Source organism: Eurosta solidaginis, chromosome 1, assembly GCF_040869045.1.
Source record: "Eurosta solidaginis isolate ZX-2024a chromosome 1, ASM4086904v1, whole genome shotgun sequence".
NCBI lineage: Eukaryota > Metazoa > Arthropoda > Insecta > Diptera > Tephritidae > Eurosta > Eurosta solidaginis.
Window position 1 is genome coordinate 278551753 of NC_090319.1, and position 13763 is coordinate 278565515.

Genomic DNA, 13763 nt, shown 5'->3' on the forward strand with positions numbered 1-13763 from the left:
TTACAAATTTTATTTTCAATTTTTTTTAAAAGCTCTTATGCTAATTTTTGTGTATATTTTTTTTTTGTTGTGGTGCTGCTACACAATATGACGTTTAAATTTAAAGATGGCTGAATTTTTCATTTGTAGATTTGTATCGAATTTTTTTTTTATTGAACGACTATTTTTTTTTATATTAGTGTGGAGTTTATTTACAATCCTTTTCAAGGTAAATTTCCTTTAGAGTAAAATATTTATGAAATTTCATACAAATACATAATTCTTAAAAATATAATTCTTAAATATCTGTATATTTATATCATTATCTATAAAAGTGGCCAGCTCTACTACAACAGTTCTTGAGTTTTTTGAATTTTAAATCAAAATTACTTAACTTATTGCAAAATTGTTTTTTTTTTGTAATTATTGAGAAATATTTTACACTTCGAACTCATGCTAGAGCTGGTGTGTTTTATTTTTATTAAATATTTTTTCTTTTTGCGATTTTTTTTTTGTATTTTCTTAATTTTTTATTAAGTTTTCGAATTGCACAGATCAACCAATAAAACAGAAATACACGTCAGTAGGTTGGTTGACACAGTCCTTACAGTGATATATGTAAGTATATTTTATGTTTTTACGTAAACAAAACTAATCTAGTCTATAGAATATGAAAACTTTGGGTTTGTGTAACTTATTCCAGGCTTATCAGTTAGATTGGTAAGCCTTAACCGGGCAAAAGCGATCATCATCTATCTATTAAATGAATCGTAAGCATTTCTGTTGAAAACACGGCCTTAGTGTGATTGTTGTTGTAATAATGCTTCGCCTAATTCAATACCCAGCATCAAAAATCGATACATATTCAACACTTGTAGACAGTTTTTACTTTTCAACTACAACTCATAGTACTCTTCCAAAAGATTAATAGTGACGATTTAGAAGGTTCAACGGGGCCATAATAAATAGTTCCCGTGATAGTCCGGTTTGTGCCTTAATGGCGTCAGTTACCTAAACGTACCTCATATATCCCGCAAAAGATCATCCACAACACAAAACCTTCGGGGAGTGTATTTATCGGTAGAACAAGAGTACAAGAGTATGCAGTACCGTCTGCCTTACGACAACATATACCCAGCTATCTTAATCTCTTCTGATATTAATATCATACGGGGTTTAGCCTTGTTGTGACAATATATTCACAATATTTCTGACAATGAACGAAGGAAGAGAGTGGGTTATGGGTCCAGGTATATCCATTTAGAGCTCACATTTGCCAAACGTTAGGATGTGTAAGTAGTGTACCTCTCGCCAAGGGCAGAGATACATAAATAAGCCGGAACTTATGTACGCTGCCAAATCAATTCCGAAGTTATTAAAGAGCTAACCCCCTCCATTTGTTTGACTTGACTCTTCTCTCAAATGCATAAACTCCTATATTACATCTTTACTTCATCATATAGTCTGTGGTCTTAAGAATTGCAAAAACCTAATCATACTCTCCCAGAGAAACCTTTAATCAATTTTCGACACATCAATTAAAATTCCTTTACATCAAAACGCGTTTCTCCACCAGAAGCAGTAGCCCTTGTTTCCTATGCAGACGAATGCACCGAAATGGAAACAGGCTCGGGTCTCTCCATAAATGAACTGTGCTCCAAAATAAGCAGTTATCAATAGAACATTCACAGCATCTTAAAAGTATTAATAATTTCCTCCAGATACTTGCTGTAAGCCCTTATGGGACAGTTATCAACTATATACAAGACAATAGGACAGCAGCTCTTGTGTTACACGTTGCCAGTATGCTTACCCGACGAAATATTTGAGACTAGCAAGACACTTGAACACCATTTGCACAGCGATGTAAAAATAATAATGGACAAGGACTTCATGATCCAGTTCCACCTCCGTTGTGAATAGATGGACACAACAAAATGAGCTTTTTTGAGATCTGACATCACGTAACACAACAATTTGATCTTCAAATATCCTACTACTTATTGCAGACGATAAAATCATACCTTTTAAATAGTCGAGTATGAGTCTGGTCCAACTTGGATCTGAGTAGTGTAGTAGTTTAAACACGCACCTATTCAAACCCAACACCAACTTAGTTGAGGAAGGTCCTGTGTTGAAACTGCTAGTTTAGGTGGTCTTGCGATTGATTCTAATAACTTGTCAATGAGTGGTTAGATTCAGTGATAGAACGATACGAGTACTGAGTAAGTAGTATCGATTTGTATTATTTCGTTTTCGATAATTTTCAGTGAGTACTACGTAAAGACTTTTTAACAATGAGTCCACTTGCAATTTTGAGAATACTTAAGGCTTTATTAAGACTTTTTTCAGGTCCAATCATACATATTTACTGGCTTCCAGGTCATAAAGAATACAAGATAACAAAAAGGCTGACGAGCTGGCAAAGGAGGATGCTGCAATCGATGAAGTGATGGTAGAAATTCCAATATGCTTGGGAGAGATCGAAAGGAGGCAGGTGTTGCTTCTGATCATTCAAGGCGTGGAAAGAGGCGCGGGCGGCAAAATTTCTAAGATCAAGTGCAAATCCTATTATATTACATTTGGCAGATCTCGAGTCAGCTACTAAGCTGGGTGCCAAAAAAAAACTTCTCGTTTTTACCAAGAGTACGGGGTAATTTATTTCCGTTTGGTTGTCGAACAAATTATGGTAAAGCATTTAGTCTATGTTTGGCCGTTATTGACGGGCCAGCTGAACCCACCCTAACCTGAGACTTCCAATTAGATCTTTGTAAATGGGTTATGCGATTGAAAGCTTACGCTCCGGCCAAGAAAGTGTTTCTATCGGAACCCGCCTATGGAAGCAGAGGTAGAGGTCACATTCCGCTGGAAGGACCAGGTAGAAAACGATTTAAACTCCCTTGGTGTGACAAATTAGCGCCGGTTGGCAGAAAGAAGGAGCGACTGACACGCCTTGTTCGACGGCCATAACCGTTTAAACGGTTAAGCGCCAATTAAGTAAGTAAGTAAGTAAATGAGTATGAATTCTTCGACTGAAACACGTGTCACATGGTAGGAATGACCGGTGGCCGCCTGAGTGTAGTGACATCGTGCTAGCCTACCACACCAAAGGTATTGCAATCAAGACCCGGAAAAAGTATTATCGAAATCTGTAGTAAGAAAGTTTTTCAATTTGAAAACATTTTTCTAAGCGGGGTCTCCACAACGCCGAGTATCTTTCTGCCATCAAAAGTTACTCAGCGAAATTTCATCTGCTATGCAGATACGTTTCTGAGTTCGCATAAAATATGTAGGTGTGTCCCGCCTATTTGTTGTATTTGTAGGAAAAATAAAAAAGGAGCACGCCGCAATTTAGAAAAGTAGTCCGGCCTAAATCTGCTCTGAAACTTTTATCACTTGTCCTGTCTCTTGATTGGGCAAAAGTATTGTTACAACAACAGCAGCAAGATGCATATTCTAAATCTGGGACTAATAACTTGGCACAACATGCTGGCAAACTCAGCCAGAACTCTACTGCTGTTATGAACTAGTATTCTCCAGATATACCAGCAGATAAGCAATGGTTAAGCTGGTGAGCTTTGGGTATAACAAAAATATTGCATCAATTCAAAACATACCTCCCAACTAGTTTCTATTACTAGTTTACACTCTAATTTAATCACTTCCACTTAAACTAAAAAATTTTGAAACTTGGAAAACAATTTGATTTGTTGATTTCGTTTTCTCGTTTACAATTACGCCGCCTTCCTGATTGCGCGCCAGCCTGCTTTACAGCTTCTGCCTTATGGCATTAAAAAAAAAATGACCACCCGTTAAAACAATTCGCTAGCCTTGCTATCTCATTGCTCAATCTGCATTCAATTTGGATTCTGTTGCACTTCCATCTGCACTGGCACGTGCATTTGCATTTGCATTGGCACCGAAACAGGCATCGACGATACCGGCGACATAAGAATGATATTAGTTTTACCCTCCTTGTCAGTGGTGAATTGTCCATGAATTTGTAGTAATTCAGATTTCTCTGCAGCACCACCCGAATCATTACGAGTTATTACACAATATTGATTGCCATTGTAGGTGACGACCGGTACACTATTGTTGCTTGCAGCAATGCTAGCGTCACTACCTCCTCCACCATCACCACCACCACCAGCGCTATTACCACTACTAGCAATAACGGTAGCATTGGCATTATTTGTTGTATTTGATGTGATAGTGGCATTATTGTTATTTATGTTTGAACTTGTAATTGGATTAATATTGGAGTTGACGTTGATGTTGTTGTTGTTGGCATTGTTAACAGCGCCGGCAATATTGTTGATGTTGGTGGTAATATTTTGGTGATTATCTGCAGTGAAATTGATGCCATTTAGTTGCGCTTGGACGTATGTGGCTGCCGTGGGGGATTGTGCAAATAAATGGGAAATCTGGTGGAAATGAAGCGAATCAAAGTTAGTGAAAGTGTTGGTTACTGGAGAATTGTTTGACGAATAAAATGGAGTGAGTACAATCATAATATCAATAAACATTTAAATGCAGGAGAAAGAGGGAAAAGAAGTAGAAGAAAAAAGAAAAATATATAAACACATATGTATGTAGTTGTAAATAAGGCTACAATTTATTTTTTAAATAACATACAAACATACACATATACTTAAGGCAAGTGGGCAGTGGTGGGTAGGGATCTAAGAGAAAGGAAGTAGAGCAATTTTTCCTGGTTACCTCTACTATTGGGTTTTACAAATTTTTCCGTTTTATAGGGAATCGCGGAGTGAACACAAACAAAAGTTCAAGTTTGGATTGAACTAAATATTGTATACCCAGTAGTGAGTCGCAGCAGCATTCAGTTATTACAATGCTGGTATCACAACCAATTTAAAAAAAAAAAAACAAGTAAGGAAGGCTAAGTTCGGGTGTAACCGAACATTGCATACTCAGCTGCCAAATTACAGCTTGCAAAACTTTTATATTACCTTCTTTTAAAAGTGGGAGGTGCCACTACCATTGTCCAAAATTTTACTAATTTTCTATTCTGCGTCATAAGGTCAATTCACGTACCAAATTTCATCGCTTTATCCGTCTTTGGTAATGAATTATTGCACTTTTTCGGTTTTTCGAAATTTTCGATATCGAAAAAGTGGGCTTGGTTATAGTTCGATTTCGCTCATTTTAAATAATAAAAAAGCGATCTGACATGAGTGCCCAGTAACTTACATATAAAATTTCATTAGATACTTTAAAATTTACTCAAGTTATCGTGTTTACGGACAGACGGACGAACGGACGGATGGATATGGCTTAATGAATTTCTATTTTCGCCCAGATCATTTTGATATATAGAAGTATATATCTATCTCGATCAGTTTATGCCGTTACAGGGTACCGTTATGTGAACAAAATTAATATACTCTGTGAGCTCTGCTTAGCTGAGTATAAAAAAAATTTTGTATTTGTTCAGATAATAAAGGGTTACCCATTAGGTTAAGTTGAACTGGGCGGTCCATGAGGAACTCACATAGGCTGAACAAGTCTGTAGTGTTAACAGAATTTTTTTTAACGACTAAACTGAAAAATCTCATCAAAAACCACGACCTATTTTACAAGATAACTTCGTCCTCTTAACAAATGCTAGAAGCTTTCTAGGACCTTTGGCACTTGCTGCTTCTAGATCTGACTGCCGTATTACTCCTTATAGCTGTAGTCTTAGCGTGCCAAGCGTAGAGCACGAGCACAAGACGTGCTCGATCGTTTCCTCCTCCAACCCGCACTTCATACATCTGCTATCACTAACCAAATCCATTTTTAAGGCATGTGACGCTAGAAGGCAGTGTCCAGTCAGAATACCCGTCATGAGTCTACAGTCTTCTCTTTTTAATGATAGAAGTAACTTTCTTAGTCTAAGGTAGTAAGACCTACACATGATCTTCGACATTTTGCAGCACGCGCTTGGGTCCACGCCTTTTCCGCTTGGTCGATCATGTGCACCTCTCACCTTCTCTTAATCCCACCCAATCTAATTGGGACGTCTACGGGGCAAATTTCGAGCGATGCGCCCGTTTTAGTTTGTTCATCTGCTTTTTAAGTCCCATATGCCCTGGGACTCAACATAGATGTATGCTTCTCCCTGTCCTGATTCTTTACAGGAATTGCTTATAGTCTTACACAATTTTAGATGCTGTGCTATGCGAGGCTATTGCCTTAATTGCTGCTTGGCTGTCAAAATAAAAGTTGACGCGGCTGCAACTTAAGCTATTTTTACAGAGTTTCTACTACTTTGGTTACGGCTATTACTTCCGGATAAAAAGCGCTACAGTTATCTGGCAGGATCTGTTTATTTCAGGATCAGCATAATATACCACAGACCCTACTCCTTCCACTACTTTGGAACCATTTGTATACACATGTATCGCCTCGTTCGCAATTTGAGCACCCTTACGCCAACCATCCCCCTCTTTTGTGGCTCTAAGAGCCCCTTCGAAGCGTAGATACGGAATCGGGTAGTCTGTTCGCCCTGTAGTTGATGGCTTTAATCGATGGCGTTGCAGTTGCTAACGCTTTGTACTTTGCCACCAGGTCTACAGATAGCATGTGCAGAATGGCATACAGTCCAGCCGTCGGTGTATTTTTCAGGGCTCCCGTAATGCTAAGCATTGATAGGTTCTTTTTGTTTGGCTGCCCACCAAATTACGAGTCCATAGTTAGGAAGAGAGGGCGACTGTTGGACATTTTTCCCTCAATATCAATCGGATACAGACTCAACATCACGTTTGTTATTAGTGTAAGTGTTGTACTAAGGGCCCCGATTCCAGCCTTTCCGCAGTTTAAGAAGTGTTTAGTGCTCCATACCAGATCAGAACGCCATAGAAGAGAATCGGCTTGACTTCCATATCGTATAGTCAAGATACCACCCTTAGGGTAAGCCCCCGACGTTTCTTAATTGCCCCTTGACAGCAGTACAAGGTAACCGAGGTACTTGTAGCCCTGATTTACAAATTTCCCCAGAATTGGGATCTGTAATATATGTGAAAACTTCCGTCAAAATTTAAAATTTAAACGAATTAGGTCGAAGATTAGCTACAAGAATCCCTGGAAGGACTCGAAATCTCCATAGTTCTCGACCCACGTGCCACCTTCTGGAATTATATTTCTCCTTTTGTTGAATTGCCTTGGTCCTTAAGCTATGTGTGAAGTTGCAATTTCGTAGCTCAACTTAAATTTTCTTAAAATTTTATGGCAAATATTCTCCAATTGGTACGAGATTTCAATACTGAATCTCGCTTCTGGCGCCACATATCGGAAATTTTCCCCCACTAATGCTTTATCATCGAGTTCTCAAGTACATTTGGGGTATTAAGTTTGATCGCAATATTCCATCCCATCCCATTTTCGAAATATTCAAAATACCTTGCGACACTTTTTTGTCACAAGAGTTGAGTTGTCATCTCATATGAGTTTTCTTATTATCTGGACAAGTGCACCACCTCGCGGAATTTTTTGTTGGTAACTTTATTGCGTTGTCATGGTGTGCCGATCTAAATTTGAGAACCAATGAGAAGTTATTATCGCAATATCCACATGGTCTAAATGGATTTTCTATATAAGTATCCATAAATATCTTGATCTCTGCTTCATCTAGAAGCTACTTATATCCCGAAAATTATAATCTACTTAGAAAAGACGAAAACTATATTCAAGTTTCAGGTCCCTATGTTATCGACAAGTTACCCAAAAACCGATTTCAAAATCCCACATATCGCATAAGTTTATCTATTATCTCGATCTTTGAGAAGTTAAGTACTTGAAAATCGATGACAAGACTCGATCAAGATATCGGCCTATGCGCCACCTAGCGGGATTTTTCTCTTTAAGAATTTAAGTACTTGAAAATCTATCATAAGATTCCTTAATTTCTTATTGAACTTTGAGGACAAACATAAAGCGGACCTATTATAAAGGAACTATTAAAGAAATGTAGTTTTCAAAACATAAAATCGTATCCAGTTGGAAACACTACTGGGTATATATAGTATATACAATGAAACATGCATATTTATGTACAAACATACCGACTTTTACATACAAAACTGTAATAAAAGATAAAATTATTTAATTATAGTTACCTCATTGTGATTGCGGTTGTTGTTGCTATTGTTATTATTATTATTGCTACTGGACATATTATTGTTGTTATTCGACATTGCTGCCGTTGTGGAAAATAATGTCGATTGTTGCGTGAACTTCTTAAACTTTTTGCTCATATGAGATTGCTGTTGTTGCTGCAGATTTTGTTGTTGTTGCTGCTGTTGCTGTTGTTGTGTATTTATAATCATATGATTTTGTATGATTATTTTCTCTCGGCGTGCATTCGTCTCAGCTTGCATTTCATTTTGATTGGACTCATTCGGAAAATTATTTAGTTGTTGTTTCACTACTGCTGCATTGACTATTGTTGGTTTTACTTCATCCATTGTTTCCTGTTCCTGTTGTCAATACTATATGAAGAAAAAAGAAAACAACAAAATGTAATTGATACATTATTTTGGTTTCAATCCATATTCAAAGTGTGTCAAATTTTAGATCATCAACCAACCAACCTCCAGATGACTCTTAGCATGCAATGTCCATTCATCTCGATTTGAGAACATTCGTCCACATAGCTCACAAGTCCACGATAGTTGTTGTTGATGATGATGTGGTATGATGAGGCCTGGTATGGCTGTTGTTTGTGTATTATGCTGTCCGCTGGTTTGAACTATAATATTTTGTGTTGCTACTTGTACGGCTTGTTGTTGTAATTGTAATTCCAAATTTTGTTTATTGTCTTCCTGTTCGGGTTCCTTTTTTTTTATTATATTATTGAGCCGTTTACCCAATGGTGCTATGTTCGTTGGTGTTACATGTTTAAATTTATTCATATGAATCACAAGTTTATCGCGCCTAGCGAATGCTTTATTGCACACCTGCAATAGAGAAGAGTAATATTTTGTTTTTGTATTAGTTAAAAAGTATTCGTTTGATTATTTCAGGTGCGTGGTTTTATATACTTCACAAATATAGGGTTTCTCGCCAGTGTGAATACGCATGTGAATAGTTAGCTTATCCTTTCTTGCGAGTCCTTTGCCACAGACAGTGCATTCGAATGCTTTGTTGTTGGGATCTATAATTTGAATAAAGGCAATAAGTTTGGAATCAATTATTATTTTAAAACTTTGGATACAAATTCTGGTATGCTGATTGTGAATTTTTCTTTAAGCCCAAACTTGTAGTATTATTCCTATAACCAGACTTCTGAGACGCTCCTTAAAATTCGTTGAAGTTACTGCATAAGTAGGGCATAACAATATACACCGACGGCTCGAAAATGGAAAAGAGAACTAGAGCTGAGATGTACTCAACACATCTATTCCAGGCCGAGGTATATGTCATAGACAGAACAGCAAAGCTCATTCTAGATAGTGCGATCTCCTACACCGACTTTATTGACAGCCAAGCCGCCTTAAGGGCATTAGAGTCCAACATGATAAAATCGGATATCATGCGGAGGTGTAGAGCCTCTCTGGCTTCAATAAGTCATCTCAACGTCTCCCTTTGCTGGGTCCCTGGGAACAGCGGTATTGAAGGGAATGAACTCGCCGATGAGATGGCCAAGAAAGGTTCCGATTTAGACATAAGTGAGGTGGAAAGCTCCGTCCGACTACCTCTGAATTATCTCCTCGGGAGAATCGAAGAATATGAGAACAGGGCGACGGACGTGTTATGGACCATGGGTTGATTGTGAAGGTACTTATGACCATGATTGGATAGGAAAGGCACCAGCTTCCTTCTCTAACTGAACAAATCTGCAGTGAGGGTACTTACGGGTATCATCACATGTCATTTTGCCATCGCATCAAAGCTCCAACGGTGGCGAATACCAACAAGCTCCCTCTGCAGAAACTTTAAGGATGCGGAGGAAGAGCAGTCGATCTACCACTTTTTCTGGCGATGTCCGGCTCAGATTTCTGGGCTTACGGTTCCTAGACAACCTGGCGGATGTTGGGAAGGTGGACGTCTCGCTTCTTCTTGGGTTCATCAGGGAAAGCAAGTGGTTCGTTGAGGACCACTGGGAGGTAATGGGGTTCAACCAATGTGCCGCCAACCTGCACTTACTGAGACCACTCAAAATGGACAAATATATCTCCAAGTGGAAGTGCGGGTAATATCCACGCACGCCCTCTTAACGCATATATGTATACATATATAATTATATATATAGCCTACCACTTCTAGCACCCCCATCCTCCACGATTGCAGTTTAAAACAGAAAATATCGCACAAGAGTCTACCGTTCACCTATAAGAAGCCACCAGTCTTCATCAAACATGCACCGATCCATCGTGCACTATTTCCGCCGTTGTATAACTACTGGTAACTTTGGTAACACCGGTTTTACTATTAACCATCCGCCGTCAACTACCAACGATAAACTGCTGTATCGTTAAACAGTTCCTTTGTTCTATCCACTAGCACCGACTAACCCTCATCGTTCCAGTTGGACATACACCATCTATAATTCACCTTTAACAACCTTTTAGTCAAGAGTTCTTAGATCACCATCCCACGCGAATCTTCACCACCACCATACTTCACCAGTCGTTCTAGATACCAGGCAACTCCTCCTCCATTTGCAGTTCTCCGATGGGCAACTTTCGTACAGTTCACCGATCTCGAGGTAGTAGTCATCTACCGCTCATCTCTTCATCAAACCGATTAGTTACAGGTCAGGTAGTCACGTGTGCCTGACTCATATTACCTACGCACTCAAGGTATTTATAAGTAAAGGAAGAGAGGCCGTTACTAAGTTTTAGACTTGCTGAGTTCTATTCCTGCCTCCGACGAGATCCACCTTATATATGTCGGCACAAAACACCTCACCTTTCGTAACTGTGGCCTCTCAAATTGATGTATGGTTTTATAAAGCTGAGTTGAATGATTTTGTAAGCATTGCTTTCCCATTCGTAATTGTGGAAGCATCGCCAAAATGGCGGACAAAAGTAATTACACTACATATTAGTTTGATATGAGAAGAAAGCTCGGTCTTTAGGCACCCGAATATAGCCAAAGTGATTTGGTTACCATACCGATTGATTCGTAGCAAGCTCGTTGCCCTTCGTAAATCAGATTTTTCCATGAAATCTCCCACTAGTTGTCGCATAGAATTGTCAGTACGTTAATGTCATTTCAAAAAACCTAACATGTCAAACTTACGGTCACACTGGCTTCAGTACTTTGAGAGTCACTGCGTTGCAACCATAACTATCCGTAACATATTCACCAATCCACTGATTTAGAAATTGTTCGAAATGTCTACAATGCCTACACCGAGTATATTTGGTATGATGTTCAATGCCATGAGCTCTGTTTAGCCAATCAGAACTGCTTGCTACGTTTAACAACTTTTTGCAGGCAAATACTTTATTGCAGTGTATCGGTTTCACCATCATTTTTGATACTTTGCGGCATGTTTCGCCAATAGGCGTGGTAGTATAAAACGGACGAGGCTTTCCTAGGCCTATCTACCAACATAGGCTTAAAAGGCAGTTGCCTTCTTCTTATTAAACAAAATAAATACTTGGCGCGACTTACATCCGACGAGATTTAGGCCGAGGTTCTCTTCAAATTTGCATCGTGCTTCTTTTTTAATTTTCCCTACGAATTGGCGGGACGCGACCTAACTACGACTCCAGACGACATTTGCAAGGCAGATGTATTTTCACTGAGAAGCTTTTCATGGCAGAAGTACAGTCGAAGCTACCCTTTGCCTCTTTACGAAAATTTATAATATAGGTTCAACTTTTTAAATAGTCACCTAATGATATGGGTAATCAAAATCTATCCTTTAAATCTAGACCCACACAATTTTATACTTTCTACTTGCTGCCTAAAACCTGAAACATCCCCTCGTTATAGTATTCTATAAAACATGATTACAATAAATTTTTTATTTTTATTTTAACACAAGTTTCGACCCTACTCACTTTTAGATGGATTCGTTTTGCGTACACCCGATGAAGCCTGCTGCACCTGTTGCAACGCCTTCAGTCGACTGGCCGGATGCATTGAGCCACCCTCAACATAGGGTTCAGTAAATGGTATAAGATTTGGTTTAGGTATATTGTAGGTGACATTATCTGGCGACCAACTGCCCAAACTTTGTAGAACACGAACGCCACCCTCAAAACCCATGCCCACATCATCGGGTACAGTGAATGTACTCTCGGCGCCACCCGAACTGGAGGAACTTATTTGTGGCACTTTTATTGTGCTGGCATAATGTGCCTGTTGTTGTTGTTGCTGCTGCTGTTGCAATTGCTGCTGTGTAGAGTTGTTATTGTTGTTGTTATTATTATTGTTGTTGTTGGGTGAACTCTGTTGCTGTTGTTGTGCGGAATTCGTGGACGTTTGTTGTTGTTGCTGCTGCTGCTGTTGTTGTTGCTTAAATTGTATTGCCGCTTGTGCCATTTGTTGTTGTACGGCCATGTGCGCCTCAAGGTATGCATTCTTTTGCGCAACCGTCATTTTATCCATATTAACGGTACCGTCCTGTATGAAAAGAAAAATTATTTTTGAGAAATGCGAAAGTGAAAATGTAGGAAATAGTTAAGCTACTTATGCAGCTATTCTTGGTGTCAGGCTATCAAATCGGGCTTAGCGCCTAAAAGTATATATTTAGTTACATTTGCTACATAATTACCCATTGGTTGTTTTTTACTGTTTGCGTGTTTCGTTTCCACGCTGTTTCAAGCACATTTTTCAAATCAAGTTCACGCTCTAGTATTATCGCTCTCTCATTTTACTTCTATCTCCCTCTCTCGCTTCCACTTACACTTCCCCTCACTCACTTTCTCTTTCAATATTCTATCATTATTCAAGTTGCTGTTTTTATTTTACCCTTGGAACGTTTAGCTCTTTGAAACATATTTTCGAACGCATTTCATAAGCTTAACTTGCTTTTCGTAGCAAATCACTGCTTTCTTCATAACTTCGCTCATTATTTTTTGTAAGTGTATTTCGTTTTTATTTTTAAAAATTTGAGCTCTTACTGAAGTTATTCAACTTTTGTAAGCTGGTTAAATATTTTTTCGTAGAAATTGAAATTCACGGAAATTTTAATGAAATTACGTGTTTGTACGTATATATTTACTCACAGTTACTGATTCTTGTAATGGTACAATCCAATTTCATAATGTAATTTTGATTAATTACCTTCCTTCACTAAAAAAAATTCTCTGTGAACACTCAAAAAATTTAAATTGAGTTTTATGATTTCACAGCCCCCAGAAAAAAAAAAGTGGGATGTTCAACGGAGGAGACAGGTCAATTCTTATGGATTTTTGGTCGCTGAACACGAATCCGTTGTCGGAATTCAAAAGTTAGCTCTTGTTTTTTTCTATCCTCAAAAAACTCCCGTTTTTCGTCTCAAAAACTCGAAAAACGAAAGTTTTTTGAGGTTAGAAAAAAAACTCAAAAGCTAATTTTTGAATTCTGACCCACGATATTAAGCGTGTTCAGCGACCAAAAATCCATAAGAATTGACCTGTCTCCTCCGATGAACATCCCACTTTTTTTCTGTGTGGTTGTGTTTCCAATACCCATGATCCTCATTAGGTGGCTCTTAACCGCCTAACCAATTTTTGGCCGTTTAGTTACAAGTCACACCAGGTACCTATCCCTGTTTCGCGGTAACTGACGCCAAGTGAGAGCGAAGAGGGAGGTCAAGTTTTTTTCAATCTGCTTCTCCCAAC

The 13763-nt window shown here is 38.5% G+C and overlaps 1 protein-coding gene across 1 annotated transcript in view; it reads right to left on the reverse strand.

Annotated features, from left to right (window-relative positions):
• Positions 1–483: 483 nt before the first annotated feature.
• LOC137237368 (uncharacterized) overlaps positions 484–13763 on the reverse strand; it is a 40401-nt gene continuing 27121 nt past the window's right edge. The window contains 5 exon segments of the mRNA XM_067760913.1: positions 484–4406; positions 8100–8471; positions 8574–8939; positions 9024–9136; positions 11997–12561. Of these exon segments, the coding sequence (XP_067617014.1) occupies positions 3837–4406; positions 8100–8471; positions 8574–8939; positions 9024–9136; positions 11997–12561 (1986 nt within the window). The 3' untranslated portion in view covers positions 484–3836.